We start from the raw sequence: 26,151 nt of genomic DNA on the forward strand, positions 1-26,151 counted from the left end.
TCGGAAGGTAATGAACCAGAAATTCCTAGGATGGGTTTCCCCTTGAGTTGTAGATTCCTCACGTCCCTATGGTAGCAGCTCTTTGCACATTCTTGAGGGAAGGTCAGCTTTCTTCTGCGCCAGTCAATCGGTGGGTTATGGGTTTCAAGCCACGGCATTCCTAGGATCATTTGGAACTGGGGGGCCCCTTTAAGATCAACCAAATGCTTTCCCGGTGACCATTCTGACATGTCAGCATTACCTTATAGGTGTGTTGAGTTACTGGCCCGAAGACAGCTAGGAGCCATCCACGGCGGTAACGTTTTCCGAGTGTGATTTTTGCTGAAGTGGAAGGCCTATCCGTGCGGGCAAATCCTGATCGATGTAATTTCCCACTGCACCACTATCGATGTAGGCTTCTAGAGCATGTACTCTTGACGGTTGTTGGTGATGGGTTATTGATACAGGGATGACCAGGTGTGAGGTCTGTACAACTTTCTTAATTCCATTCAACAAGTGGACCCCTACAATTGCCGGGCGTTTGAGTTTTCCGACTTCTGTTCCTTTTTTTCGTTGCCATTGTCCATGGCACCTACCATCTTTTTGGGTTCCATGTGATAATTTCGCCGCAAAAATATCGGCATACAAAAATATCGCCATATTATTGCGACAAAATTCACAATGGACCCGGCGGGGGACACCCCCGCAACCCCAGCATCACTTTTTAATGTGTGGGGGACATCCCTGCTCCCACATAATATCCCCAATAAAAATATCACCTATGGTGAACCAAACGGCCATATTTACGGCAATATTTTTGTTGGGGATATTATTACCTGATACCCTTTTTGGGAGGTTTAAAAGGGCAATCTCACAAGAAATGTCCAGCCTTTCCACAATATAAACAAAGTTGCTGTTATCTCCTTTTTTCCCTCTCAGCCTTGGAAATGGGAGTTCGTAATCCTCCAATTTGCATAGGTTTGGTGGTTTCATGAGCCCTGGTTTGATTGTCCCGGGGTCGCATGTAAACTGATCTCCCTTCCGTCCTGGTGCGGTCCATTTTTCGGTCTTGGAACCGGTGGTCCAATTGCACAGTTAGGTTGATATATTCCACACAACACTCGGGCAGATTGACTACTTGAGCTAGTACGTCTTTTAACTCACCACGTAGCCCCCGGTAAAAAAGTGTGGTCCGTTTCTCCTCAGGCCAATTAGTCTGTGCAATGAGACGGTTGAAGGTGTTAATATAAGTCAATAAGTCATGGTTTCCTTGTCTAAGAGATAGTAGTTTGTTGTCTAATGCTTGTCCTTGGGTGTGCCTGACAAACAATTTTTCCAATTCCCGTTGGAATTCCCCAAAGTTCCGAAGTATTGGATCATCCTGGGTTACTAATGGTATGGGACCAGTCAGCTGCACAGCCTCCCAAATAGGAAAGTACAAAGGCCACCCTTGCGCTGTCGTTAGGGAAGGCTCCTGGTCGGCACAAAAAGTGGAGAAGGCACTGTTTCATGAACACAGCATATTTGTTCGGGTCGCCGGAGAAGCGTTCTGGTGGAGCCAGTGGGACTGCCCCTGGAAGTACCACCTGCACTAGTGATGATGGTTGAGGCAAAGGAGTTGGTGCAATCCTGGGTAACGGAACTTGTCCTGCGTGTGCCTGGAGCATTTCCCTTGCCAAATCATCCGTCTGTTCTCGGGCTACAATAAGGTCTCTCCTCAAGGAATTAGTCTCTGTCTTGAGGCATGCACTTCAGCCCGCAGCTCCCCCAGTAATTGGGCTAACTGGTCGGTTTCAGATGTTTCCATAACGTCCAGGCAGAGATTCAGAGAGTCTTCGTGTTCTGTTATGCTCACCTGGTCTCTGCGGGGACGTTGGGGCACGGTTGGAGCCCTCCCTTCACTTGGCTCCCCTGGATAGACACTCTCCCCCAGCTGCTGCTGAGCCTGCAGTTCTGGACGCTGGTATTGCCCCTGAGAGAAGATGAGAGGCAATGAGAATGGCGTGGTGGTGTCGTGAATTCCCTCAACCCTCTCGTGCCAAAATGAAGTGCGCAAGCGTTTTCCCATGCAAGCTCACCTGTGGTTTTGAAGCGCTGAGTTCTCCGTCCTGCTTCTTGTAGCAGGGGCGCGTAGAGTGGACCTGACACAGACAGATGCTTAGTTTTTGGTTTTGGGTAGGGAAATTCCTCTTAGAGCAGGGTCAGGGAAGCATTTGCCCAACCCGCTTATGTTAATAAAAGTCTTTAACTAAAAACATTACAACTTTTTGTCCAGCTTTCATTTCTGACCCCTCACAGAACCGAGGAAGGGAATAGTGAAGAGGAGGAAGTGGTAGTGGTGTTGCTGCAGGAGGCAGTGTCAAGACAAAATTGGAGCAAAAAGTTAAGTTCAGATGTGATACTGCAACAAGTCATAAAATATACTGTGGATGTTTGGCCTTTTAAAGGGGGACTAGGGGATGTCTTGTTACCATTGTAGGAGGTGAAGGAGAAATTATCAACAGAAAGAGGACTGCTTACACGAGGTCAACAGTTAATAACTCTGACATCTATCAGGTAATGGCTCATGAGGGCACCGGGAATAATGGGTACTAAACGGAGAGTTATAGAAAAAAATTGGTGGCCGGGTGTTGATGTATTTGCTGAGTGAGTGCTGTGACAAGAACAACAGCCTGGCTCTGTCAAGGGGAGGCAGGAATCCCTCTCAGCCGGGGTGGGAGGCCTACCAGGGAGGCATCCGGAGCCAGTCCTACACCTGAGGTGGATGGAGGCAGCAGTGAGGGACCCAATTCCTGCCCCCTATCTTGTGCCAGTCTATGAATTTGCAGACCCTTATATTAAGCCTTACCTCTTGATCCAGATGCTGACCAGTGTTTTTCTTTAATTTCAGAAACCCCCAGAGCAAGGCCAAAGAACAGTGAACCAGCATCAGCATTCCATGCACAGATTAGCTAAGAGAGACTGAGAAGAGACGCAACAGCACCAGAGAGAGCAGCAGAGCCTCTACCCAAGAGAGAGGTACTGCTGCTGAAACCGTGCCCCAGAGCATTGAGGTAACCTATATCACTAGCCCGGCTGAGTCTGCCAGCAAACCGCACCATCGATTAAAGATCCCAGAGACCACCAGGGGAAGAGAGGGACAGGGCAGGAGGAAGGACCTTACCTCAAATTTACCAAAACAGGAATGTACCCCGAAACACAAACTGGGGCACTGAACTTGCTACACCGTCATGGTCATAACGCAGCAAGCTGTCACAGAGAAAGTGGGCAGGGTTGTAAAGATTTTCCCTGGATATAAATGCCCTGGGAGGAAATGAAAGAGGCTAATTGGTTAGGTAAGAGCAGCCAATCATTACAGAGCGGGGAATATTTAAGCAGATAAAAGGAAGCAGGGGTTTTTCATGTGAGGTTAGAGGTGGAGGACAACCAAGAGACTAACACAAGGAAGGAAGGAGCAGGGGCTTGTGGAGGAGAATGTTAGAGCAAGTGAGGTATTCACTTAGGAGTGAAAGCAGTTCTGCAGTTTAACTGTGCGTGTTTGTGTGGCAAGTGAGTAGAAGATGTTAGTGTAAGGAGTGAATGTGAAGTGAAGGACACTGGGTGAAAGGTGGGGGTTTTAGTTGTTTTGGAAGGAGGAGAGTAGCAGTGGGAGGATGAGAGTAGTAGAGGGAGGAGGAGAGTAGTAGTTGAGAGGGGGAATCGTGAAGTTGAGTGGGAGGAGTAGTAAAATCAAAGGGTGAAGGCAAGGAGTAGGAGGAGTTAAATATCTGAGGGACTGAGGACTGCTGGTAGGAGTAAGTTGGAGAGAGTGGTAGTAAGAGTAGAAAATAAGATGTGAGTAGGCACAACTGAACTAGCACAAACCCAACAGAAAAAGGCAAGGCACTATTTGCTCTCCAATTGGATCACTACCCTTTAGTGAGAATAAGGAAAGTTAGAAAGTCTCTGAGTTAGCCAGCCTACATATAGGGTTCATTGTTAGTCCAAGGAAGATAATAGACAGTAGGGGTTTACATTTGATAGCAGATAGCACTAACCAGGGTTATGGGCACCTGGGTTAGGGAGGAGAGTTGTGGCAAGACTAAAGAGAGAGGGGCAGCCCAAACCCCACAAAGCTATCAATTAAAAAAAACGAACTGCCCTTGAGATAGGGTATTTTCTGAGTCATCTGTGACAGTGATCAGAAATTGTTGGCCTTATCATAATTCTGACAAGAATTGCAGAATGATGAAGCAAGAAGTATATTCCATAGTGCCTCCAGATGAAGCATGGAAGCAGATTGGAGTAGACATTCTAGGACAGTATCATACAGTTAAGTCAGGTATAACATTTGTGTTATTGATGGTTGACTTTTTTGAAGTGGCCAGAAGTGAAACTAGTAAAGAATATAAGCGATTATGACATAATAGAGTTTATGGATAAGGTGTTCAGAAAGGAATGGTACTGTGAAATTGTTGTAAGTGACAATGGATCACAGTTTAGAGTGAAGCCCGTGAAGCACTATGGCAAGAAGGTAGGAATTAAGAGGAGGGTTTTGACAAATTTTCATCCAGAGATGAATGGGTTGGTAGACAGGCTTAACAGAGTGATGGCAGAGACTATTGAACAAGCAAGGTGAAATGGCACGGAGATTAGCAAGACAGTGCAGGAGAAGCTATAGAGCAGAGGCGTTGCTAGGGGGTGCCTAAGGGGGCTATAGCCTCAGGTCTTTTGGTTGTAGCCCTGGATAGAAGTCCAGGAGCTTCAACCAAAAGGCTAACTGGCCCCAAGTCCCGACAGGCTCAACATTAGCGTAGCCCCGGACCTATTCCAGACCTAACAACACCCCTGCTATAGAGTATTAGAATGTCACCCATTGGGTTGACGAGTGTGTCGCCATTTCGCCTCATGAGAGGTAAGGAACCAAATGCCAGGCTAAACCCATCTTGGGTGAATGCTTTGGTAAGGAAGGATGATTCTTTTTCATGGGAAGTTAAACAGCAAATGATGCAGATTGAAGTGAAATGTAAGAAGAAGTTCACAGGTAAACAGGATAATCCAACTGGGACACTGGGTGTGAATAAAAAAAGATCATTAGTTAAGCAAGGCTTTATCGACTTTTTCAGATTCAGTGATAGTGAATGAAGTGTTTACAAATGCGGTCAGAGTTAACAATGGTTCTATATGGAATATAAATAGAATAATTAAATGGTGGTGAAAAAAGTGTTAGCTAGAAATGCAATGGCAACAATGTAAATACAAATTAAAACATGTTATCCATGTCAGAAGAAGAAAGGGAGTGTTCTCAGGGGGAAGGTTATTGGAGTGTCTAGGAAGGGAGAATCGGAGAGAATGAGTGATGGTAGAAATGCACAGGCGAGAATCAGAGCAACACAAGGCTGCACACCACAATGGTGGAGCAACTGTTAGAAATAATTAAAATAAGGGGGTGCACAGACCTCGTGTGGGGGCAGAGCACTACATGATATGCTAATGTTTCTACCACAAAGGCTCTCAGAGTACAGTCATGCTGGTAATAAAGTAACAGTGCACTTGGGGTTTTGTCTGTCATCCAGATTCTTTAAAAAAAAAAATGTAAGTTTTATTTTTCCTTGTGCATAGTTATATTACTTTGTCACGTGCACTTACCTGTATGTTTCCCTTCTGGATTCATTTGTAGTTTTAGTTCATAGCTCTGTATGTTCTACATTACAGGTTAAAAGTGACTTCTATTTGTGGGGAGGGTGATGTGTTGTATGCATAGTTCATTATCCTCTAGATTTCAGGTTCTCGGAATGTGGAACATTCAGAGTGAAGTCAGCGAGGACCCATTCATAAATGGTTGAATGTTAAAGCTGTGGAGAAAGTGGGGAGGAGGTTGAGGATCCTATCCCAGTTGTGTTTTCGAACAGGCCAAGTTCTAAGGAAGAAATTCCCTGAAGAAAATGTCATCGAACAGAGGCCTGGTGGGGAACTGCGCATGCGTTTATTGCACGAACAGGAAGAGACGGTGGACTGTAAGGTATGGAGGGACAGGGGAAGAGAGAGAGAGAGAGAAAGAGAGAGAGAGAGAGAGAGAGAGAGAGAGAGAGAGTGTGTGTGTGTGTGTGTGTGAGTGTGAGTGTGTGTGTGTGTGTGTGAGTGTGAGTGTGTGTGTGTGTTTGTGTTTTCGTTCGTAGGGGAGTGGGTCAGGGGAATAGGAGTATAGGGAACGGGTTGGAAGTGTTGTCCCCCACCCGATACATGTCTGGGCATGGGGGAGGAGGGGCAGGAGTGAAAAGGGTTGCAGGGGTGTGCACCACATTAGGGAAACATAGGGAAGGGGGCGCAACAAAGGGAAAGATATTTCCCTGCAGTGCCAAATTCGGGCTTGGTCAACTGGGCTTCGATGAAATTGGCCTGAGGGGAAACAACATAGAACCATGTGTTTCCCTGAAATTGAAATAATAATGTTTCTAGACTCACCTTCATGACAGAATTGAACACAGCGCAGTACAGGTTGTATGTGGAGCATATGCATTCATACTGCAAAAAGGAGGAGGAGCACGGCATTCAAAGACAAGTCATGATGCTTCTTAAAGAGTTATTTTGCCCTGAAAAACTCAAAAAAAGAGAAACCCCTAGCACAAGCGCTAGTGTATATACATGAGAGCACTGATCTATCTGGGACTCGTTGGTATGGGGCAGCACCCTGCCCCTTCACAGGCAACCTCAAATAAGCCCAGTTTTGTGAAATTTGGTGTGTTTGTCCTCCATAAGTTTAGTGCTCTACAAAAAAAACAAATCGCCCTGCCCTTTCAAAATCTTAGATATGAGGTGGCCTGTGTACATACTACCCTGTACCTAATGGTCTGATGCATCCGAAATGGCAACAGGAACAGACATTCAGTTACCCTAAAAGCAGGGTCCATTCATTTATGCTGCCCTGGTGGTTACACAATTAGCATCAGGACTACATTTTGTGACAAAAACAGATCAGTTTAAATTTGGGGCGCTGATACCTTCTCTTTCGGAAAGTTGAATTCAATACAAAGTACAACAAGCACTGGAATCCTGCTTGTTTCTTAAAGTTATGGGCAACTGGTAAGATTTCAGAAAGTGACTGGGGTTTCCAGTATAGAGTGGCATATGACTACAGACCGTGTACAATCTCTACACACACGGCATTATCCCCGTTTATTCAAAAAGCAAGTCTTCTGACACAAGGGATGTCTCTAAACTTGTATCACAGAACTCATCAACTGACCTTTTCACTTGATTGTCTTCTTTTCTTTAATTGAATGAGGTCTGTTTCAACTCGCTCTGCAAGCTCCAGCTTTCTCTTATTCCTCTTGAAAGCTGCTAAACTCAATTCTGCAAAACACAAGGCAGGAGAAAGCATCTAGTTACACTTCTAGTTACTCATCAATAATGGTAACAGATGTTGATAAAATGCTTCATGGCATGGCGGAATTCTTCTCTCTTCCAATAACTGTTAGTGTTACCCAATGTAATGATACTCAAATAAAAGACTGTTCTAGGATTCAAAAGTATTAAATGCAGGCTTGCCAATGCCAGAGGGGAGCATTTAGCCAACGTGCTCGCCAGCATTATTAAAAATAATTATTAACTGGCTCCTGAATGGTGTACTATGGCTGAGTGACCTGATAGAAGATGGTAAATGGATCAGCTATAGAAGACTTGTGCAAACAAAAGTTCTCAGAGACTGTACGATGGGGGAATACAGGAAATTGAGAGGTTTGCTGCGGAACCAAGGAACGGTTGATGGCGGTGGTTGGCAGTTATGGCTGCCAGAATACAAGGCAAAGGGTGGTATGGCGTCCAAGGTGTATAGGACTCTGGGCCAACAGTATACGCCAGCAGAGGGGTTATTATCCAGGTGGTCGGAGATCCTTGGCTCTGATATGACTGTGGAGAGATGGAGGTTTCTTTGTAAAAACGTGATCCTGACTTCCATTAATTTAGGGGAGCAATGCCAACCAATCAAAATTCTTAATAGAGTGTTTTGGACTCCCCAAAGACTTCATGAGAGGGGGATGATTGACTCAGAGGCTTGTTGGAGGTGTAAGTATGAAGTTGGCTCCTTTGAGCACCTGATCTGGAATTGTTATGAACTGAGGACATTTTGGAGGAATGTAACAGAGAAGATTAATGAGGTCCTGTTGTTGCAAGAGGATTTTGATTACAGCACGGTCAACTTGGGCGAAGATGATAAAGTGGACGAACTCACTTATCCACAGAAATGCTGGTTCTTCAGGGCTGCAAATTCGGCAAAATAAATCGTTTTGAGGAAATGGAAATGTGTTGAGAGGCCAACCTATTCAGAATGGGTGGAGGACTTGAGGCAGGTTGCCAGGATTGAGAAGGTTATCCTTCGCAGAAACAAAAAATTGAAATTGTTTGATCAAATGTGGGGTGGATTTTTGGATGGCATGTGTTGATGTGTTGGTATGTTTTACATTTTTGATTCTGTGAGGGTTGGGGATGGTGGTGGGGTGTAGATTATTTGCGGTGAATTCTACTGTTACAATGCTAATAAACTTGATGTCCTGTAAGTTTTCTGTAAAATTCAATAAATATAATAATTTTAAAAAAGGATTTCGGATTACCAAGGAACATTCCAATCCAAAAAAATGTTTTTAAAAATTAAAATACAAGGTTAATAGCTATCAGAGTGGTTGTTTAATATTCAAAACTACCGTGCCTAAACTTTAACAAGTGACTAACTAAACATTCTTAATATCAAATATGAACCAACACCCAAATATTGTTTATTTCAACATTACTTGCTTTTGGAAGACTGCAAATGCTGGTTAAATTGTTTAAGCCCTGACAATAATTTTAAAATATAACTCAATTGTTCATACAATTATCGATTTGCAGAGAAAACATAAAACAAAAATAGTGTTATCACCTTAATCCCAAGCACATGTAAAATAATAAAGCCAATTCCTAAAATTCCTAGTCCTAATGATCCACTGAACACACCACAGAGTAATTACGGGAAATGTCACTTGACAAGTGAACACAATGCTGAAATACAAAAAGGAGCACGTAAGAAATAGGAACTGGCTGTGATGCACGTGTGAAGAAACATAATTGACTGTAAGACATATCAGGAATACTATTTCGCTAAAGGCAAAAACCAAGAAATGTGGAAAATAAAATGTCATCTATTTAAATACCGAACGTCATTGTTCACTGTTGGGACGTCTCCATCTGAGGGCAAAAGAAAATTGGGTCGCCTTTTGAGTTTTCTTGATTGTAAACAACATCAGACACTGAGTTTCTCAACATTATACTGCTCAAGAGGGGCATCACGAAAACGATACTGATATGATCCTCAAGAATGGAAAGTGTTCTTCAGAGGAACAGTGTTGTATTATCCTGTTCACACAGACCACGCTGTGCACAGCAGGTAAGTCTTGGAGATAAGGTCCTTTTATTTAAATTCATGGAACAGATCATATCAAGTAGATGAGGAGATGAGAACCCACCGTCTCCCATCACAGAGTTATCCAGTTTGCTCTAAAACCCTGCGAGGGGAGCACTTTGGGTAACCGCACAAGCCCATGACATTGCAACACAGACTAGTGAGCACATAGACGAAGAAACAATCAAGTGTTCTTGCATGTTTTGCTTCCTAAAATGAGGAAAATAATCCCAACAATTAAAGAGAGAATAATAGATCCACTTTCTCACACATGTTGCAGGCCCACACGGTTGTGTTCAGACGAGAAGCATCAACAATGCATGCCACACAGAGAACTCTACTATTTGGTTACCTGAACTGAAGGAGGTCCAGAATATTTTTGTATTGTTTTATAATTTATGGTAGTTAATTAACCCTAATGTCCAAAAGTAGGGAGCAAAATAATACCAATTTAAATCGTATCTGGCGCAATGAGTGAAAACATGCAGAGTCTTTGTTTTACATTAATAGCCTCTTAGTTCAATACCGGATTCTCATAACATGGAGGAAATGCAGATGCTCAAAAAGCTCAAAGATTGAGGGCCAGAATCACAGAAAATCCAAATTCCGCAGGTTGATGAAGGCGAAAGTCTTAAAGTTAAAAAATGATCAATTTGGGTCCCAGTTAAAAAACACTTTATTTTAATGGGCGCAAACACAAAATATGCTAACGTACTAAAAACCCAAATAATATAAAAACAGACCACCTTGAAGGTAGACAGTAGAGGAATTAATTTACAGTCGCAGGAACAGTTCAATGTCAAATCTCTCTGCCTGAAGTTTGCACCCAGTTTCCATCTGTGCAGCCTCATAGTGTCCATGTTCCAAGTAAGTGTAGCTTAGCATGCCATCTGACGGCAGGTAGATACACCATGTGCAAAGCGCAGCACATGTGCTGTTGCTACCATCTTTATCCAAGTACAGCTTCAATTGCATGAGTAATGCCATACAATACTAGTTGCATTTACCATATGTAATGCGCACCCTCGCAGATACTGCCATTACGTTCCACATGCAGGCTGCACCTTCAAATGCCTCAGTGATGTCAGGTACATTGAGTGCAGCTTCACACCTATGGAGTTGCTTCCAACATGTACAAAGTGCAGCCTCAAATGCCCCTGTTAAATACAGAGTAAACCTACCTGGCATGTATGGGAAATTATATGTAAGGTAAAGCCTCATGCGTGGCAGTGCTGCCATCACATGCAAACTGCAATCTCACAGGCAGGGTTCTGTTTTCTGGGACATAGTTCAGATCCCTTTTGGCCAGTGTGAAGTGTGAGCAATGTGTCCGGAACGCCTGTGTAAGCTTTCAAAATTGAGGCGAGTGACAGTTTTCTGTTGAAAAACAATTTCAGTTAACCGCTAAATTGTGCTAATCAGAAATCAAAAGGTGGAAGAGATCAGAACCATGTTAACCAGATAAAAAGCTGTGCTTTTATTGTTGAAATAAGTGAGCAATAAAACGTATTTAAAAGATGCTACCTTTTCTATTCTCCTTCCAAGGTTGCTTACTGGCCATTATTTAAAGCAATAAAAACGGAATTTAAAATGGACAAGGACACCTATGCAACATGGAGGTATTTTAAACAACGTTCCTCAAAGTAAATGAGTCGCAGCACTCTTATGACATCTGTTAAGCACTCTTGAATTTGGTCTAACCCAGGCACAAGGAGAAAGAGATGTGCCCAACGTCAGACAACTTTGTCCAAGTGGGGATGCTAAGATAAGACTGCTTGTTGTCCGGTTCCAAAAATGGATTATATGGATACATAGAAAAGATACAGTAGGATAGAAGGATAGTCATTTTTTAACGTTTTTTACTTTAATCAATTTGTATCGTGCAGCCATGGACCCTAAGGCGTGAGGGCGCAGACAATACAAAAAACAATAAGGACAACGTTGCAGTGGGTTAGAGAGAGCTTTTGGTGGGTATCAAGTCAGTGGTCAGTAGAAAAGCCAAGTCTTAAGGGCTTTCTTAAAGACCGTGAGAGAGGCATGTTGTCTAAGGGTCTGTGGTAAAAAAAATCCAGAGTTTAGGTGCGACAATGAAGGCCCCGTTCTCAACCTTCTTAAGTTTACATTGCGGAAGCACCAAGAGGCTCTGGTTGCATGAGCTTAATGTCCTGCAGCTAGCCTTCTCTATGATAAGGTCTTGCAGATGTGTGGGCATTGTACCCAGCCTACATTTAAAAACAATCGTCAGTAGTCGGAATTTGGATCGGGCCTCAACAGGGAGCCAATGTAAGGTACGCCTAGCCTCAGAAACATGATCCCGGCGGGCTAGGCCAGCGACTGCTCTTACGGTTCCCGTTCAGGACTACCTGTAGTCTGATGGAGTCAGCTTTGCAGAGACCAACCAAGAGACTACTGCAGTAGTCAATCTGTGCCCCAACAATAGCTCTGGCGATAGATTACGCGTTAGCTTGCGAGTTGAAGGGGCTCAGGTGGGCTACCAGTTTCACATAATAGATGGATGCTGAGACGGTATTACTCACATGGGCTCTCATGCTAAGCATCTGGTCTAATACCACACCCAAAATGTTTAGTTTCGTTTGAGGAAGAATTTCGACTGATCATAACTGGAATTATTTGTATGCAGGGTCCAGTTTGGCAAGGTACTTAAGAGTTTCCCACCATGATCAGCTCTGTTTTACTTTTATTTAAAGTCAAGTTGTTGCACATCATCCAATTTTCAATTAGTGTGAAGATTCTGTTAAGCTCTTGTTCATCCTGGCAGTGCACTCCAGATAGTGGGACAACACACTGAGTGTCATCAGCATAATTCGAAAAAGTGATACCTTCATGCTCTAGCATATTGAAGAAAGGGGCTGTGTAGATGTTATAAAGACAGGGAGACGTGCTGGCTCCCTGGGGAACCTCAAAGAGCACTTAAATTGGAGAGGCAGACTCTACTTTGTCTGTTAGCCAGGAAGGTATTATTCCAAGACGCTGCAGAAGGGGAGAAGTTAGCTACCTCCACCATTCTAGACACCATGATGGAATGGTCGACCAAGTCGAATGCTGCAGACAGATCCAAAGAAACTAAAAGGGAGGCTAGACCTTTGTCCATGCTTCCTAAGAGTCTTGACTTCAAGTCCAGCAGGGAGGCCTCAGTGCCGAACCCCGTTTGAAGCCTGACTGATGGACATTGAGGATAGGATGCTGGTTCAAGTGAAGTGCGATTCGCGAGTAAGCAACTCGGTCCAAGATCTTTAAAAGAAAGGGAGTATTGGCAATTGGTGTGTAGTTGAGTGTGTTATCTGTGACAAGCCCAGGTTTCTTCAAGATGGGGGTGACCCAGGCTTGTTTCAGATTATCAGGAATACTTCACTATAATAACGAACTGTTCACAAATTTGCATATTGCTTTTATGGGGAGTGTGGGACAGGACTTAATGATCAGGGAAGAGCCAGGGTCACTCTTGCATTTCGTTGCCTTGGGTTGTTCTACGATGATCCTCAGGTCATCTTCAGAAATAGGGTGGAAGTTGAATTCAGTGACCAATGGATTTCTGACCAATAGATTTTTTTGGACGATGTCGGCTCTAATGCCTAGAAGTTTATTGTACATCCCATTTTGTACTTGTTGACACCAATCGGCATCAGAAGTAGGAGACAGTCCATGCGGCTGGGGAGTGGACTCTGATTCCTTTAGGATCCTAAAAAGTTCCTTCGTGTCCGACTTGGCGTTAAGGATTCGGAGGTTATGGTAGTTTTTTGGCTTCCACTAGCTCCATTTCATAGGACTTGGCAGCTGATTTATAAGCAACCAGGGAGTTAGGGTTGGCTTTCCAAGAATTAAACAGCTTTGTGGTTAGGGATTTATATTTTTGCAATTCTTTTGAGAACCATGGGTTACTTCTTTTGGGGCCTACGGATTTTTTAGATTTGGCGGGGGCAAGGCGGGAGGCGATGCTACCGAGATTGTTGGTAAGAATAGATGACATAGTTTGTGTAGAAATAGGCTCAGTGAAGTTTATCGCTGGGTCCAGTAGAGGTTTGATTTTGTCCCGGGAAATCTGTTTAAACGTACAAATTTCAACGAATTCTGGCTTTTGTTTTTTTGTTTTGAGTGGAAAGGGGACCGAGATAGAAAAGTGGACAAAGGCATGGTCCGACCAGGGACACGGGTTAACCTGAAAATCATAACAGGTAACATTGGCAGCTGAAACCCAATCCAAGGTAGGGCCCAGCTGATGTGTAAGGACGTGAATTTGTTGTGCAAAACCCAGATCTGAGAGGGCCAATTCTAATTCTGCAGCTAAAGGATCCTCTGTGTGTCCAAGCCAGTAATTAAAAACTCAGAGGAGAATAAATCAAATATTGGAGTTTCACATGGTAGGAGATAGTTGGAAAGGGCAGTAGCAAAGTTAGCTGTCAAGGAAGGCGGACAATAGATGAGTAGGAAGTTCACAGTGGATTCAGAGCTCATATCAATTTTGATATGCATGGACTCAATGCCTTTGATGCATTGACTTTGTACTACCCAGATCGAGAGGGAATCTCTGAGGATGAAGGTGACCCCGCCACCTCTCCCTGCAAGGCGGTCGCGGTGAGACAAGGTTTAGCCATCAGGTATGGCTAAGTTGAGAGAGGGACCAACAGAGCTAGTGGCCCAAGTTTGCGTCAGGGCACAAAGATCTAGATCATTATGTTCAATATAATGGTTAACTTCATGTGCATGCTTAATCAAAGATCGTGTGTTCAATAGAAGGCAGCGAAGTTTAGTTTTGGTTAGTGTTTGCTTGGCAACTGAGTTTTCTGATGGGGAAGCAGGTTGAGCCAGAGAAGGGGGCAAGCAGGTGGCAGGATCAGGAGTTTGCGGGTACTTTACACAATCACCCGCCATCTGGTGACCGAGCTTCGGGGGCAGTGAAGGAAGGAGTGTCAGAGCGGCAGCTCGGGAGGCAATGCTAGAATCTCTGGAAGGCATACCGGGTGGCAAGGAGGATTGCTAGGGAGTACCTGTTAGAGCAGTCAAGGGTGGGGAGCGGTCAGCTGGTATCGTATCCGCGGGAGAGGTCACCCGATCTGAGAAGATGGTGCGGGCTGCAGCAAGTGCCGATAGAACTTCCTGGATACCCATAGCAGCGAGCGGAAAGGAGCCCTGGTCATATCTGTCACCTACTCCCACAGACTGTGTTGACGCTCTCGCGCCGGCGCGTTAGGTATGGGACGGATGGACAGAGCAAAAGGGTGGATGATACACTATCATACATGAGCAAAACACATGTAGGCTACCAGAGTATCTTATGTTTTCTGTGTTAAATGTATTTTTTGCTTCAATCCCCTAATTGAAAGAGACATGTGTCACTAATATTAAACTCTGCTAGAATAGAGGAGATTATGAACCGAATCATATTAACTACTTCGGGGAGCTTAAAGCGTTCATTACATATACAATCAAAGGGTGCAACTAAGGAAATTGTTTAAAGATGAATTAAAATTCATGTGCAATGAATACCAATGAAAATTATTACTTTGTTCATCAAACTGGAGTAAAATATGACAGGGCCATAACAAAGGAAAAAAACATCTCACTACCAGATGTGATCGCAACAACAAAATATTTTGGATACTGGATTGCTCATGTTCTGTGTCTTATTGGAGCCAGAGATAGGTTATGTGGAGAAGGTTTTTCGTGTAACTAGGTACACTATGGTTTGGTAAATAGCCCGACAGTCAGTGATTTCTGGAAGGCATGGAAGTTCTGAAATGGGTGAAGTCTCCCTTGGAGAGTGTTTCAGAATTTGACAGTCATACTTGGAGATTCCTTAAGTGGTGTAGAATTGTTAGAATACTGCTGCAGGATCTTGGCTCTCTTGATGGGTGGCCGGCTGGGATTTTACCTTAGATTATTTCTGCTTGACATCCCTGCACAGTACTCTAAAATAATGTTTTCTCTGACTGTTAGTCTGTGGAGAACGCGGACTGCTGGTGTGATATAGTCTCTTCTATAGAGATAAGGCATTTCTGCTGCACTGTATTCGCTTGCCTATAGTGGGATTACAAGATAAATGCTGTTAATATAGCCAAGCCTTAAAAGGACTAGGGATATGATCACAAGGGCCGTCTAAGGGAATGTGAGAAAAGTGATGATGCGTTTGGTGGAGCCCAGGGGGAAAGACTCATTGAATAAAGCGTTAATTTGAGGTTCCGTGTTAGTTTGCCATCAATTCGGATTCCGAGGTTGTATGTTTCTGTACAAACATCTAACTATGTTGGCCAAAGGATCATGGTTGAGGATACCTATTTTCTAGGGGGGGGGGGCATGATTTCCTTTTTTTTGGTTTGAATTTCAGGTATTTCATGGTCATTGATGAACTCGCATGTTTGAGACATCTTGAGAGGTTGGAGTCTCTTGCAACACGCATGGCCATGGCTCTTGAGAAGTCTCATCAGGGGGCTCTGTAGATGCTTAAGAGAAGCTGTGATAGAGTTGATTCTTGAGCTACTTTACAGATGTTGTTGGGTGGATTAAATCTGAAAGGTTTTAAACATATGATCTCAGTTCTGTCTGGGGGAAAGATGGCTCCCAAAGTAAGGTTGTGTAAACTTGCTGCCACATAGGGGACAGATAGAGGTGGCATGCAGAAGCACAATGAGAACAAACCTATCAGAAAACAGACGGGGCTCCAGACATCTTAGCAGTTGCTGGCATTCTGCTTCTTAAACAAAGTGCAAGTTTGCAATACTTAGATTGTAGAGCATGCCCAAGCCTAGCCCTATCAGAAATCTGCAGGGCCCAATCTGGCCACGTTCACAAAAAACCTGCAATACAAGTGTGTGACAGAAAAGTATGGTGTGTAGGTTGTATCTGCAGGCAGAACATTCTGGCTAGTGTAACAGCAAAGGGGATCACAGAGGGCATTTGAAACAAAGATGCGAGGTAATAAAACACATTGTGCTGTACATAACTGGAGAGGCGCAAAAGTGAAATCACAACTCGTTACTTCTCCGCAAGATGTTGCGGGTAAGAGAAAAAAGCGCAGGGAATGTTCATAGAGCGCGGGGCTAGTCTATAATGGGATTGTTCCGGTTGGCAACATTTAACAATTGTTCAAAGCAAAGTTCAAGGTCCACAACACAGTCGTTCATGATTCCATGGTCAGCTCTCAGCACATGAGATACTCTGGCTTGTAAAGAGGGAAATCAACAATGTGCCAGGTGAGCATCAATTTCTTCTCCGTCGGTCATGGGTGGATTTTCAGGCCATCATCCCTCCCGCCAAAGCAGGTCATAATCTCACTGAACTTCGTGGATCACAATCTTGCTTCTTTTTTTTCTGCTTTGCAGCTGGGATGGGCCTTAGGGTACACCCAATGGTCCTTAATCGACACAGAGAACATGGGATCAGCAGACTGCTGGGCAATTTTCAGAATTTTTGGGTTACTTGCTAAATCCTCCAGATCTTGTGTTGCTGCTATGAATGACAAGGAGTGCACTGCTAGTTAGGTAACCCTTTCTCTTCGAATCCCCCCTCTCTCTCTAGTAGCAGGTGTTCTCTATTGTCGTTTGTGGACTCTTCCAGATATTGTTATGTTAGTGGTAGTGGCTAGCGTCATGTTAGGAGTGCCTAGGAAGCTACCATCTCCAGTAACTTTTTACTTCTGGCTCTCGCAATTCTGTCAGACTTGGGGGATCAGTAGATCTAATTTCTCCCTTCTGTACTTTTCCACTTCTGACTGAACTCACCGTCCGTGCACCACCTTCCTCTCCTTGCTTCTCTCGCTATCCTCTCTTGCCATTTACACCAAACTCCCACAACTCACCTAATGGTTAACTGGTTTATATAACCCTCGCTTTCTAATAATTGGGGATTTTATTTCATGAGCACGAACATCTGATCCATCTGCATCTCTCTGGGGCCCATTAGGTGACAGAAGGAGAACCTGGGGGATTTTCCATATCATACCTCCACCATGTTGAAATCACTTAGTCGGTGGTCTTCCCCAACCCAAACTGGCTGGTCTGTCTGTCCCCTCTTTGTGATTCCACACCTTTGACTCGGATTCATGACTCCATCTCAGTATGCAAATATGCTAAGAAGCAACATAGAGAAGTTTGGTAGGTCAGACAAAAGAGATGGACAGGAAGATAGCTTTTCAAAGGGTTCAAGTTGATTAAAGTAAAGAAAAGGCCCCCTCTAAGCTTACTTCTATTAAGGATACAGTTCAAACAAGTTCCAGGATTCTCTAGGGTTTCTAAACAAAAGGGAACGCCTGTCGTCCTCACCAAATTCCTGCCAAGGTCCTGCTCAACTTGCAAAGTTTGTTCTGTATATGCAACACTTTGAATTGCAAGTCATTCAACTGCATAATTTGAGACTTGTGCTCACCCCTCCAGTGCGTTTCAGTTTCTTTCAAGCAATATGTTTTATTGTTCCCTTATGCACCCTCTTTTGCTAATATCAGATGTGGCTTATCGTGGATCCATCCTCTGTGAGTGGCTTGGCTTCTCAGCCCAGGATTGGGCTCTCTGATCCTTCAGACCACTGAATCATCTGCTGGTGCATATCCCCGCTTGGGACCGTTATTTCCAGTTCACCTCTTCAGGGCATTTCTATTTGTTTTGTCTCTCTTATCACTAGCCAGCCTCAGACCCTCGTCATGCTCATGCTTCTATAGGATAAGGGATTGTACAGCCCAGTGTGGGCTGGTTGGCAGAACTGGATGCATGGATTGCGTATTATCTTCCCACCTTTGTGGGATATCGGGCTGCTCAGCTCTGCATGGGTGCTCCGAACTCGCTCACTGTGTGGGCTGCCTACTGTCTTCACCCCTATGGGGTGCTTCAGACCTTTACCATCCTCCTCCCAGATCCCTGTGCTAAACCCATACCTTAATTACAACAGCATTGCTCTTTGCGGGAGGCGTTTAATCCGGTACTGCATTTCCTTGGTCGTCAGCACCTCGCAGGGTTCGTCGTCATTCATGAACGCCAGCTTGATCTCTCACTGTGCTTTGGGCTGTCCATCCTCCTGGACTCAGCAGCGTTCCACAGGCTCCGGGATTCACCTGCCCACCACGTATTCAACATGGTCCTGCTGCCAGGCTGGAATGGTTCAGCACTGCAGCGCAAGCTTCCACTGTGTGTGGCCTTGCTTAGTCTGGCTCTCTCCTCCACTGAATTTGAATCAGCCCTTTTAGCTTCCTCTATGTAATGAGCAAAGCAATGCCATTGGTCCTGTGTTTTTGGTATCAAGGTTAGCAGCTTAGGGTCAGCAACCAAGCTGTGCACAGTTAAAGACCCCTGTACCTTATCAACATGTTCAGCCCTGCAGCAAACAATTTGGACTCTTGTGTTTAGGAAGATGTTTCAAACGTTTCACCTGGGGATTCCTCATCCCCTAGGAGGGCTGGGGAGGATCAGCCCCACTGAGATACCACTTGCCCTGTCCCTTATGGAGTGTTTTGCGTAGCAGGCTCACCTCTCTAGTCCTAAAGGGTAGTGGCTTCCCGCTGGGAAGAAGGGAAGAATTCCCTGGATTTGACACTGAAGCTAGGCATCAGTTGCATACCTAGAAGATGTTGAGAGGCACCCTGAAAGCAACGTCTTGTTAGAAGTCTATTGTTAAAGGGCAGCAGCTGCATTTTGCATGCCATTCGATGATTTACAGGAATTCAAAAATTGCAATGTATTTTCCATAGTGGTTTTATTCAGTATAGGCTCACGAAGCAATAATAGGGTATATCAATGAAAGATTATTTTGCCTGCAATGGTTTAAGAGTATGCCCATACTTTAAATGTTTTAAGAAGGAGCACCTTCACATTTCTTTTTGGCCTGCTGAGGATTGTGGGTATGCAAATATCCACTGCAGGGCTTTACTACTCTCTATCTTGGAGGAGCCTCGCCTTGTTATTCCTGACTGAGTTTACAGTTGGAATCAGAGTCCCTTTAAATACATACTACAGGGCAACACTACTCACACACCTACTTTACTAGCCACAAAACTCTGTAGCTCAGGTGGTTCTCACTCCTCCAGGAGACATACCATTGTGAGGCTCAAGACGAAACTGGTGCACAAGGAAAAGAAACAGGAAACAGGTCTACTGAAAACCCCCCCTTGAAGGAATCTAGACTGTTCCAGGAGTCTTGCAGTTGAGGACAGAACTCAGCACCTTACTAAGCAAACAATACCTAGGTGCACCTAGGCTTCACGCATTCCCCAATCATAACCTCCCAATCATAACCCACCCTCATTGCTGTAACATCTCATGCTATATATTCTAACCCCTCCCTCCTAACCTCATATGTTACCAAGAACAACATGTACAGTGCTTCATTAATTTCTAGCTAGAGTCCCACACTATAAAACCACAAATGCTATACAACATTTTTTTTAAACGAGTGAAATTTGACCCGACTTCGCATAATGTCTTGTTATTAAATCTGAACGCTGTTGATAGGATAGGAATGTAAGCAGAGCCCTGTACAGAACACTGAAGGGATTTAGGATTAGTTTAGAGACTCCACATGTAACAGAGCAGTGGTTCAGAATTGGATATCTTAACAGTGATCTTGTTGCACCTAGAATGACTAATAGTGGTATACTTTTACTATTTTACTCATTTATGTTCCTCTTACAGAACTGCATTTCTGGAGCGACGGACAGACAGACACAGACACGCATATGCACACACGCACGTTTTACATTTAAGTCACATATTCTGGCAGTACACTCCATTTAGCAAATAGGTCACACTATTTGCTAGTAATGCACCTACATCTACTTATACAATGAGTAACAGGATATTTCTCAGTGGTGGTGTACATACAAAGTAATGGAAGGAAAATGTGTATGCACAGGATTGTGTTACTGCTTCTTGTCACATTGTCCCATTAGTTATTTTCTAAAACCTATGCTTGGAAATAGTTAATTGCATTTGTGTGCCTTGAGAGTATCAGTTTAATTCTCCTAGTGAATTGTCAAAAACAAATTAATGGAAGTTGATCATGAGTTTAAGGACAGAGTACTGAAATGTTTGTGCCTAGTCTTTCTTAAAGGGGAACCATCTATTTAAATGTTACTCCATGATCCTACTGGTGTACTAATTTGTTGTATTCATTTTTTTACCGTTATGTTTAAAAAACATTTTAAACAGGGTTTTGTGCCTATCCGTGTCACTCCCTATGACCTGATGATAACTAGGCTGCGTCACCATGGTGTACTACTGGCACAATAAAAGTGATGCAATGCAGTATCAAGGTGAATTATATTTAGCATATTCTGTGGTGCAGAAATTCTCACAAACCAATTCTCCTGACGCATGTATACTAAAGTTTCCTGGCACAAAGGCCTTACAATGACCCTTATATCTTCTGGCCTTGCAATGACCCTTATATACACAAGGGTATTTTTTTGCTCACCAACGCACAGAGCCAGTCATCCACAGGACCTCAGTTTCAAGTGGCTGAGAAACATCAAATGTGGAGGTTGAGTCAAAGTCCTGGACTGACTATTCCCCGATTTCCCTGACTTGCCAGCTGACACTGCCCACATACAACCACAGGGATGGGGAGTGAGGGACCTGATCCGACAGACATTTGATGATCACCCCAGTAAATTCTGATGATCCCTCTCACACCCATATTTGAGTCAACACAAAATGTGTCCTAAAAATGCTGCAGTTCACAGTTTGGTCCAACCTACCAGAGATGACAGGACTAGGATGAACTATGAGTGCTGCAAAAAGAAATTAAATTATTTAACCAATGAAGCCTTCGACAGGATACCACAAGGTAATTAAAACCAGCATATAAGCCACATGGCAAGCTAGTATTTCCAACTTGTCAAAATGTTCTATGGAGAGACAGAAGAACAAGTTACTTACCCCTGGTAACGTTCTTTCGACTGGATGTTCCTCCCACGTATTCCTCATTTTTGATATAATATCTCGTCAGCTTTGCTGCTTAGGCAAAACAAATTCTCGGCAGAGGGTGCTGTATGCGATGCCATCGCATCGAAGTCCCTCGAGGGCCTCCCTTCAGCGTCAATGTCATTGATAGTACAAATGGCGCATGCAGTGCCCGTTGGCTTCAGTTCTGTTTTTTTCTTCTACTTTTTTGAGGAATTAACTAGGCGTACCCAAGACTGCAAGCTCTCAGAAAGCGCAGAGTATAATACACGTAAATTGTACGGCGGGGTAGGCTGGGAGGGGCGATGAGGAATACGTGGGAGGGACATCCAGACGAAAGAATGTTACCAGGGTTAAGTAACTTGTTCTTGAAATGGATTGTGTCCTACCATGTATTCCTCATCTTTGATAGACTCCCAAAGCAGTGACAATTTGGAGGTGGGAGTATCAATTAATTTACCCATGGACCGAAAGGAGAACGGCCTTAGCAAAAAGTCCTCCTTGAGTAGAGGAAGAATCTAAGCAGTAGTGCTCGACAAATGTGTGAATGGATGACCAGGTGGCCCCTACACAGATGTTATTTACTGGGACACCCCTCTGGAGAGTTGCAGAAGTTGCCATGCCCCTAGTGGAATGAGCTCTTAGCCCTTCCGGCAGGTCCTTAGTCACAAGTCTATAACATTCTGCAATGACTACTATGATCCACCTAGATAAAGTTTGTTTGGTTACTGCGAGGCTCAATTTGGGGCCAGTATATCCAATGAAAAGTTCATCATCCTGCCGAATTTTAGCCTTTCTTGAAATGTAAAAGCTTATAGCCCTTTTTGGGTTTAGCCTATGAAGTTTCCCTTCCTCTCTGCATGCATGAGGAGGAGGATAAAATGTGGGTAGCGTTATCTTCTGCGACAGATGTAAGTCGGAGACTACCTTCGGAAGGAATTATGGTTTTACCCTGAGGATGACTGGTATGAGGAGGCTTGTAAGAAAGAGCCTGCAACTCACTTACCTTGCAGGCTGATGTTATCATAAGTAGGACTGTTGTCAATGTTAGGAGCCCCAAAGGACATGAATGTAGAGGCTCGAATGGAACACATGTCATGAATTTTAATGCTAGGTTTAGATCCCAAACAGGTACATTAAATGGGATTGGAGGGTATACATTAGTAAGTCCCTTTAGAAATTGTACAATCCAGGGGATTTTGAAATAGGAATCCTCTTCTAAGGAGTGCTTAAAAATGGAAAGCGCTGCCAGGTATCCTTTTATGGTTTGAATCTGGAGCCTCAGATTGGCTAAATTTAACAGGAAAGAAAGCACCATAGGTGTGCCACATTGGAATGGATCCACATTCTTATCCCTGCACCAGTTACTGAATTTATTCCAACAACACCGGCACAAGGATTTGGTTGCTGCCCTTCTGGCCGAAAGCAAAATCTCTGTTACGTCATCCGGAAGGTCCCAATCCTTGTAGCTCAGCCTCTCAGAAACCATGCATGAAGGCTGAGTGTTTTAACCTCTGGACGGAGAACTCGACCTTCCTCTTGCGCGAGAAGATCCTCTCTTTGTGGAAGACGTATTGGAGGGCAGATGGACATGTCCAGAAGGTCCAGGTACCATGTCCTCCTGGCCCAATCCAGGGCAATTAGGATCATGGATTTCCCGAACTTTCTCAACCTCCTGATCACGTGAGTAATGACGGGGATCGGAAGAAATGCATACAGGAGTGGAAATTCCTAGTCCACCACGAATGCGTTTCCTAGTGCTGCTCTTGGGGGAAATTCCCTGGAGCAGTACCGCTCGCACTTCCGGTTGGCACCGCTCGCGAACAGATCCATTTGAGGGGTTCCCCAAAAAGTGAAGATCTCTTGAAGGACTTCCTGAGCTAGTTCCCACTCGTTGGAGACTGTGCTCTGCCTGCTCAGAGCATCGGCCGTGTTCTGCTCTACGGCTAGGTGAACTGCCGATAGAGAGAATCCTTCTTGAATTGCCTAGAACCAGAGCTGCATTGCCTCCCTGCACTCCTCCTATCTTGTTGAGGCAGTACATGGCCACTGTGTTGTCCATCATTATCAGGACATTCCTTCCCCGTACAGCGGGCAGGAATGCCTTCAGCGCTAGTCTGATCGCCCTCAGCTCTTTGATGTGTAGTTTGGACTCTGATGGAGACCAACAACCGCTGATTGTCAGTCCGTTCGTGTGGGCTCCCCAGCCCGTGAGTCAGGCGTCCGTCACTAGCGTTATCTCCAGCCATGGTTGCCAAAAATATTCTCCCTTGAGAACGTTGTCTTTCCAAGCCCACCATGGAAGGTCCTGAGCAACCCTGCTCGGAACTTGCAGTTGGTCTGACATATTGAGTCCTGAGAGCCCATTGAAGGGATCTCATTCTCAATCGGGCCTCGGGCACCAGAAAAATGCAGGATGCCATGAGACTGATCAACCTCAGAAAATCGAAGGCCGGAAGATGCTGGGCATTCTGGAACTTTGTTACCATCTGCTGAATGTGTTGAGCTCTAACCTCAGGAGGAGATGCTTTCCTGAGGAAGTATCCAGGTCCGCTATGATGAATTGGAGTCTTTGGAATGGTATCATATGGGACTTCTTGTAATTAAGGGAGAAGCCCAGTCTGTGAAGGGAGTGGCAGGTGATACTGAGATGTTCCTGGGCTTGTTTGGGTGAACGAGCCCTGATCAGCCAATCGTCCAGTTAGGGGTAGATGTGAATCCCCCCTCTCCTGAGACTTGCTGCCACTACCACCATCAACTTGGTGAAAACCCTCAGGGTGGAGCTCAGGCCGAATGGCAGAACTCAAAACTGATAACGAGAACCACCAACTGTGAACTTCAGGTACTTTCTGTGCTTGAGTGGATAGGCACATGAAAGTAAGCATCTTGAAGGTGCAATGATACCAACCAGTCTTGGAGTTGGAGATCCTGAAGGATCTGAGAAAGGGTAACCTTCTTGAACTTGTCCTTCCTGCGGAACTTCAAGTTTCTTAAGTCCAAGATGGGTCTCAATCCTCTGTCCTTCTTGGGAATGAGAAAGTAGGGGGAATACCAAACCTTGTTCCTCTCCACTACAGGTAAATGTTCTATCGCACCTTTCTCTAGCAGGATTACAATTTCCTGCACATAGTTGGTTCCCGGTGAACGATCTCAAGGCCTTTTTTTAAAAGGAAGGCAGTAACCTTGGGCTACTGTTTTCAGTGCCGAAGCATCTGAAGTAATGCCCCGCCATTCGTTCAGATGCCGGGAAATTCTGCTTGCCACTGGGATCTTGTGGGTGAAGGCCTCAGAGAGGCTTAGAGGTGGCTGCAGCAGCGGCTGAGGGTAAGGTTGCCGCGGCTGGGGCTGATTTAGCACCCTTACCTCGTCCACCACAAGGGAATCTTCTTTGTCCCCTTTGTCCGGCCTGTCCCCTTCCTCTTCCAATTGAGGAATAGAAACAAAAAAACGACCCCACCAGGAGGATGAGTCTGAATAGGGTTGTTGAGGTTGTCGAATGGAGGCACTAAGGGATTTAGCCGCTGCCTTGGAGGTCTGCAGCTTCTCCACACTCTCATCCGCCTTGCTGCCGAACAACCTCGAACCGTCAAAGGGCATGTTGAGCAGTCTGGCCTGCACATCCGGTGCAAACCCTGACTTTCACAACCACACAAACCTGCGTAGTATGGTGCTAGCAGTCATGGATCTGCTGATGCCGTCAGCAGTATCCAATCCTGACTGGAGACATTCTCCCATTGCCTCCTTTCGATCCTTAACTATAGCCAGGAAGCCGTCCCTTTGCTCGCCTTCCGGGATGTGATCAGCTGCCATGGCAACACAGTCCCAGAGGTTATAAGAAAATATTGCAAGAGTACAGGTGACATTGGTAAATTTCAATGCCATACTGCCTGAAGTGAAAACCTTACATGCCCAGACATCTACCTTCTTGTTATCTCTATCTGGGGGATAGAAGGGTAAACTATTGCCTGGTTGATGTGGCATCCTGCACAACCAAGCTCTCAAGTGTGTGGTGCTTGGTCAGGTATTCAGGATCACTGCTTGAAGGTCTATACTTTCTAGCAAAGTTCCTGTTAACAGCAAGTCCAGATTCTGGGGCTTCTCAATTTGCAGTGACCTTCCTCTGAAGGGCTTTGTGGAAGGGCAACATTCAGAGACGTTTTTATGGGAGGGCAAAAGGGGCACTTGCCCAGGGCCCCCACCTTGGAGGGGGGCCCCACAAGTCTGCCTGATCTGAAGAAGTAAGATTCCATTGTTCACCAGTATTAAATAGCACACGTCAGGATATTTTATGGGGTGCTGCTAAGGCTCTAAACCCATTGCCTTTCTGTTTTGACAAGTACACTCTGCCTTGATCAATTTATCATGTATTGCTTTCTTTGTTCACTGTAGTATACATAGTTTGTGTGTTCCTTACTGCACAACTCTGTAGCATTCTTTCCTTCCTGTGGTAATTATGTTGATCATGTGCAATAGGCAACAGTGAAATCCATATTGATAAATTGAATGGCACAATGCTTCAGAAGTTAGCTCAGTGTGTGAAGCACCCATTTCAATGAAATGTGTTCTAATCAAAATTAGAATATTGCATTCCGGCAAGGCTGGCGGAGCCTTTCCTATGTCTGAAGTTTATAAACCTGCCTGCACCAGATAGGGGTTGCTATAAAAACTAACATATCATCCATATGGTGAAGGTCTAGAAATTGGTTTGTTCAGATGGGGTGTTGTAAAACCTAGGCAATCGCCTCCAACAATGGCATAAACTGTTAGTCCAAGAGGTGCCAGCAGATGATACAATGATCTTGGTAAAATCATCTAATATATCTTACATTACTGTGCTGTCTTCTGTGAGGTTTTCCTTCT

The 26,151-nt window shown here is 44.5% G+C and overlaps 1 protein-coding gene across 1 annotated transcript in view; it reads right to left on the reverse strand.

Moving 5' to 3' along the window:
• The window catches only part of TASP1 (taspase 1), a 2,293,647-nt gene that overhangs the window by 1,193,542 nt on the left and 1,073,954 nt on the right, over window positions 1-26,151 (reverse strand). The window contains exon 8 of the mRNA XM_069608337.1: window positions 7,205-7,311. Within this exon, the coding sequence (XP_069464438.1) occupies window positions 7,205-7,311 (107 nt within the window). The remainder of the gene's footprint in view (window positions 1-7,204; window positions 7,312-26,151) is intronic.

This window comes from Ambystoma mexicanum, chromosome 4q (assembly GCF_040938575.1).
Source record: "Ambystoma mexicanum isolate Mex_15411 chromosome 4q, UKY_AmexF1_1, whole genome shotgun sequence".
In the NCBI taxonomy this organism is placed as follows: Eukaryota; Metazoa; Chordata; class Amphibia; order Caudata; family Ambystomatidae; genus Ambystoma; species Ambystoma mexicanum.